Here is a 6,000-nt window from a genome sequence, read left to right on the forward strand (position 1 = left end):
TGTGGCATGAATGGACTACATAAACATGCTGTGGAAAGGTTTAAATAAGATGCACCGATGATAGAGGAGTTTATTATCACAGGGAAATCTTGAACACACTGTTCCAAACTATCTGGTTCAAAAGCTGTTACATTGTCATGAATGCTTCATCTCTAGCCTGACACTGTCTTCCTTTTGTCACCATTTTTTCCCCTGTGCTAGCAGGGTATGCAGTAAGTTAGATTTAAAAACTTACCAGAGGTAAAATTTAATTGGCAAAAAATGTTCATTTCGGTGTATTCAGCTAAATTTGCTCACTGATCCTTGAGGCTACATAAATACTGCTAGTACTAATAGCACAGTACTTGTTGCAGGAGCCTGTCAGTGAGGATGGAAAGAGAAGTTAGTGTTTTTTATAATGGCATGCATTTCTCTTGTACTGGAGTGGCTCTGTGTTAACATGGGTCAAGAAAAGGGTTAGTAATATTTGATCGTAATCTAGAAGTGCCTTCACAGGAAATGGAAGTCTAATATAAAGGGAGTTTCCATTTTTTGAGTAGTCAGCACTGAAGCTAACTGCCCTATCTAGGTGAGGTAAAACTATATGGTTTGGGTTTGTTTTGGACAAATATCCAACAAATAACCAAACAGCTGTTTGCTGTTGCTTTTCCCTGATGCAGACTGGAGAGCTGGTACGGATCTATAAGGGCCATAACCATGCAGTAACAGTTGTGAACATTCTTGGGAAAGTGATGGTGACAGCATGTCTGGATAAATTTGTTCGTGTTTATGAACTACAGGTAAGAAAATAGATGGTTGCTAATGACATACAGCTGATAATGTGTTAATTAACTGTTTTGAAGTCAGGTAGAAGTCATCTTTGTGCTTACTGGTCTCTGGCCCATCCCTCTATTTCCTGTCATTCAGAATGTATAGTGGTCTCACCATTCAAAATACAAGGGTTTTTAAGAATAAAACCTAACCCTTTTTTTAGAACCTGGATTATTTTATGACAACAGCATCTCAGGAAAGTGAGGAAATGTTAGTTTTGCCTGCTGAAAGATCAAGTGCTTAGCTGAACAAAAAGACTCACAGAAGCAGAAGCTTTCGTGGTGGCTGTGAAGTTTGGAATCTACCAGAGAATTTAGTTGCTACCCAGGACCTGCTTGGAAGCACTGTCCTTTGCATGTCTGTAAAATGGCTATTAACTGTCATGCTATTAAACGTCTCTTTCTGTTTCTTTCAAGTCCCATGACCGCTTGCAAGTCTACGGAGGCCACACAGATATGATCATGTGTATGACCATCCATAAGAGCATGGTAACGTCCTTCTTTTCACTGGTCTCAAAGAGAAGGTTGTCATTTCCATAAACATACAAGGCAGTTGTTGTTTTTTTTTTTTTTTCACATAATGAAATTAACCTGCTCTCTGGCTAAAAAGAACTTGGGAATGTCAGCCAAAAAACCAAGTTGTTCTAACAGTTTTGTCTTGACGTAATATTACTGTCTGGGAGAAAATTACCTTCTAGCATACTGTAGTCTAAAACAATAGTTCTGTTTACAGGGATGATTGTGGTGAAGAATCTAGAAATAGTGAAATATTCCCTCTTTTCAAGCATCATTCCTGTTGACTTTAGTCAGGAGAATCACACATGCTAGAGAAAAACCTCACCCACAGTCCAACTTCTAGCAGTCTTTGATAGAGTCTAAACGGGTGTGCAGTTGATCTAGGTGCACCAATTACTGAATTTATCTACCCTGTGACATAGGTTTCAGAAGCACTTCTGAATAAAGAAGTTGCTTAAAATAATCATTAAAAGCACTTAACTTGCCTGCATACACAGGAATTTGCAGACTTTCTTGTAGATTGTGAAATAAGAAGTGTAGTAGTGATCTGTAGTAACAGAGAGCTGAGTCTAACAGAACTGATCTACTAACTGGAATACGAATTGCCCAAGCTTCATTTCTTGTGTGAGTGAGATGGAGAGCGAAGTGCACTCAGGCTTTGTGCTTGCTGTCAGAGGCTTCAGCTGTTCCCCAGCAGCCTGGGGCATTCTCAAATTAAAGAATTGTGCACAGGAGAAGCTTAGTGATGAAGCGAAAGATTGTTTTCTGTAGTACCCTTAGTAATAAGGTGTGTGTAGTCTCTTATACACAGCAGACTGTCTGTTACCGCCTAGTGATGTGTTTCCAAAAGACAAAAAGACTTGAACAAAAATAACAAATGAAGCCTTCATCGTGCAGGCCTTTCTGTATTATGTGAGGGTCTTTTTATTTGTTTAATGATGAGTGCTCTTCATGGGATTATGAGCATCCTTTCTTTTCAAAGGACAACTTTGTTGGGAGCATTTGCTTGACAAAGGAGTTTTTTAAGATATCATTTGCCTGCCTTTGAAGCATGTGCAACAGGCTTTTCCTTCTGAAATTCCAACATTATTCCTTGCCCTCCTCCCCATCCCTTTTTGATACATATATATGTATATATATATACATATATACTTGGCTAAGTCCTGGAACATACATGTATACATATTTTCTTTTTTTCCACTTCAGTGGATAGTAACCTTATATTTTGAAGTTCCTTGAATTTTTACACACAACAGTATCAGTGATAGAAGTTATGGAGACATTTCTTATTCATTAGTGGGGTTTTGTGAACTATGAATACCAGTTTTAAAATAATTAGGTGGGACTGATTTTTTTTGTTTTTTTCCCCCCACACTAAGAAGCCTTTCATGTTGACATTTTGGTTTTTTACCTAGTATACTCCACAGTGAAGTCTCCTTTTTCTTTTTTTTTCTTTTTTTTCTTCTTCCTACTATTGCCAGCTTGCTTATCTGTAAATGTTTCTTTTGCAGATCTACACTGGGTGCTATGATGGCAGTGTCAGAGCTGTGAGGCTTAATCTAATGCAGAATTATCGTTGCTGGGTAATGAGAAATGTTTTTAGCCTTTATTTGTTTAATTTTTAGACTAATTTCACATTCATTCAATAATATTTTTAAATGCATATGCACATTTTAAGTGTAGGTATTTATCACTAGTTTCATTTTCCTTGATCTTCAGTGTATGTGTATGCTTTGGGGCAAGTTGCATCTTAAAATATTCTTGCTTATGGTAATTTTTAGGTAGTGACATGTAACTGCTTAAAACCAAAAACTGCTTCTGAGTGACACAGAAAAGCTGATTTACTTTGCTAACTAATTTTAATTGAATTCCTGATGGCTAACTGATTTTAATTGAACTCCTGATGTCTCAGGTGTGCATCTTGTAAAAGTTTATTTCCTCTCTTCCTCCTGCCATTCTTGCTTGGCTAGAGGCAGGAAGCATCTCTGTAAAGCTGTGATTAAAAGGAATAGGGACCATCGAGACTGGAAGTGGAACAGGAAGATAAAAATGTTTCAGGAGATGGCATGTGTGTGAAGACTTGGTAGAACATTGTGAAGTTGCAAGAGGAAAAGCATTAGCTAAAATTCTTTTTCTCTGGCTTATTCTGATGTGGATTGTTTGGGTTTTTTTTTCTCCCAGTGGCATGGATGTTCACTGATCTTTGGAGTTGTGGACCATCTGAAACAGCATTTGCTAACTGATCACACCAACCCAAATTTTCAGACCCTGAAATGTCGTTGGAAGAATTGTGATGCTTTCTTTACTTCCAGAAAAGGGTCCAAACAGGTATGTGGTTGAACTAATGTGGCCATGTTTGGTATGACAAAGTACTTTATATCACCACAATTGTGGAACTTAATCCTGTTTCTCTTAAAAAGGGCTAAATTCTTCCAGTCTCGAGAGAATTAACTACATTCTCTTACAGTCATACAAGTCTACTGGGGTTCAGTTTGACTTGTGACAGATAAAGACTGCAGCTAAGTGTGGTAACTGGAGTTATTCAAGATTAGACTTGATGGGGCTCTGACCAACCTGAGCTGTCCCTGCTGACTGCAGGGGGATTGGACAAGATGACTTCAAGGGTCCCTTCCAACCCAATGCGTTCTGTGATTCTGTGAGATATGAGCAATTTAAAATAGTTTGATCCCAAAATATTACATGGAAATTCTAAAATTCAGTAAATACTAGAAGAAATTTTGATAACTGTGCTTAAGACATTACATTTTTATAGAAAAATCCTATTTTTTAAGATGAACAAACTTCAAACATGTTTTTATCCTCTTAATTTTTATCCATTGTTGCCTTTCTTCATTGTGATGGATGCTGATGCCGTTTAATTTTCTCTTGGGATTGGTTTTGTGAACAATCATTTAAGTAAGGAGTACATAAATTTCTGAGTAAGAGTAAGCACAGATGGGGAAAAATGAGAGGAGGTGTAAGAATTGGATTAGCAACATGGAAAGGATTGCAGGGTGGGAGGAAGGAGGATTGTTACCTGAAGATTGATTGGTAAAATCTACATTTTTATCCCTGGCAATATAAACTAACTTCCTGTTGAAAGCTTTTCAAAATACACAGCACTGGCTTGGAATGTGATGAGTTTTGTGTGCCTTGAATCATGTGGTATGAGAGATAGAGGGGATTTAATAGGGTCATAGAATGGTTTGGGTTGGAAGGGACCATTGAAGGTCATCTAGTTCAACCTTCCTGCAGTGAGCAGAGATATCTTCAACTAGATCAGATTGCTCACAGCCCTGTCTAGCCTGACTTAATATTTCAGGGATGGGGCATCCACCAACTCTCTAGGCACCTATGCCAGTGTTACACCACTCTTAATGTAAAGAAAAAAATAAATCTTCCTTCTGTGTAGTCCAAATCTTCCCCTCTTTTAGTTTAAAACCATCACCCCTTGTCCTATTGTAAGTCTGGCCTCATCTTTCTTATAGGCCCCATTTGAGCAGTGGCAGGCTGCAGTAAGTTCTCCCTGGAGCCTTCTTTTCACACAGAATCAACCAGGTTGGAAAAGACCTTCAAGATCATCAAGTCCAACCTATCACCCAACACCATCTAATAACTAAACCATGGCACTAAGTGCCTCATCCAGTCTTATTTTAAACACTTCTAGGCACGGTGACTCCACCACCTCCCTGGGCAGTCCATTCCAATGGCCAGTCACTCTTAGCAACACCAAATAGCTTGGCATTGACTTCTTTTATATGTTGTTTTTAAATATTTTTGAGAAGCTCTAAGCCAAAAAAATGCATATTATCCAGAAATGGCACTGTCAGTGACGCTTCAAGATTCTTTCACAAAATCTTTAATTTGGGTGTTTTTTTAAATTGTTTTCATTTGGTTGGTTTTTGTTTTGTTGTTGGGTTTTTTTTTTAATATTTTGTTTGGTTGGTTGGTTTTTTTACTGTCTTCTCCGGTTCTTTTCCAGGATGCTGTAGGACACATTGAAAGACATGCTGAGGATGACAGCAGGATTGACTCATGAAGCTTTTCACCTCCCACATTGGGAAGAAATTTTATGTCAGAATTATTCCAGACAACATCAGTTTCTTACTCCAGTCTTTCCTCTTTCTTTCCCCACTTAGAATGCAAAATTGGAGTGGGGCTAGAATGCCTTGCTACAGAGACTGCAGGTTGTGCTGCACTCTGTAGAAATATGGCTGGTCAGTTAAGACTTGACCTAAATGGAAGATTCTTGCAAGTTTTTAGTTCAGTGACAGATAAGAATATTCCCTCCACTTGTCTGCCTTAGATTCCTGTTGTTTGTTTGTTTCTTTGTCTTTAAGAAGCATAGCCTGGGAGTCTTTGGCAAGTCCAGAGCAGTGCAGAGAACTTAAGTCTCAATAGGTGCTGGCTTTTGCCAACTCAGCTTGAAGCCTGTGAAGTGTCTAAGACAGCTCTGTTTCTTATGCTGGTCTAATTTTTTTTTGGCCAATGTTAATAAAATTCTGCAAACCAGAATATCAAAAATTCTGATAGTGTAACCTGAATATCCAGTGTACATTTTGACTTCCTTCATAAAAAGAAAAGGTATTTTATGGAGAACTGGAATAAATGAAAGTTTTTGTTAATTGTAACTTATTTTTTACCTTGATTCCTTGTGTAAAAATTGGTGTAACTG

General features: G+C 38.0%; 1 protein-coding gene across 6 annotated transcripts in view; it reads left to right on the forward strand.

Annotated features, from left to right (window-relative positions):
• Window positions 1-6,000, forward strand: part of ZNF106 (zinc finger protein 106) — a 28,982-nt gene extending 22,982 nt beyond the window's left edge. For all 6 annotated transcript variants that reach the window (XM_054400741.1, XM_054400744.1, XM_054400743.1 and 3 more), the window contains 5 exons: window positions 660-779; window positions 1,227-1,298; window positions 2,837-2,908; window positions 3,507-3,653; window positions 5,308-6,000. In XM_054400741.1, coding sequence (XP_054256716.1) covers window positions 660-779; window positions 1,227-1,298; window positions 2,837-2,908; window positions 3,507-3,653; window positions 5,308-5,364 — 468 coding nt within the window. In that variant the 3' untranslated portion in view covers window positions 5,365-6,000. The remainder of the gene's footprint in view (window positions 1-659; window positions 780-1,226; window positions 1,299-2,836; window positions 2,909-3,506; window positions 3,654-5,307) is intronic.

This window comes from Indicator indicator, chromosome 4, assembly GCF_027791375.1.
Source record: "Indicator indicator isolate 239-I01 chromosome 4, UM_Iind_1.1, whole genome shotgun sequence".
Lineage (NCBI taxonomy): Eukaryota > Metazoa > Chordata > Aves > Piciformes > Indicatoridae > Indicator > Indicator indicator.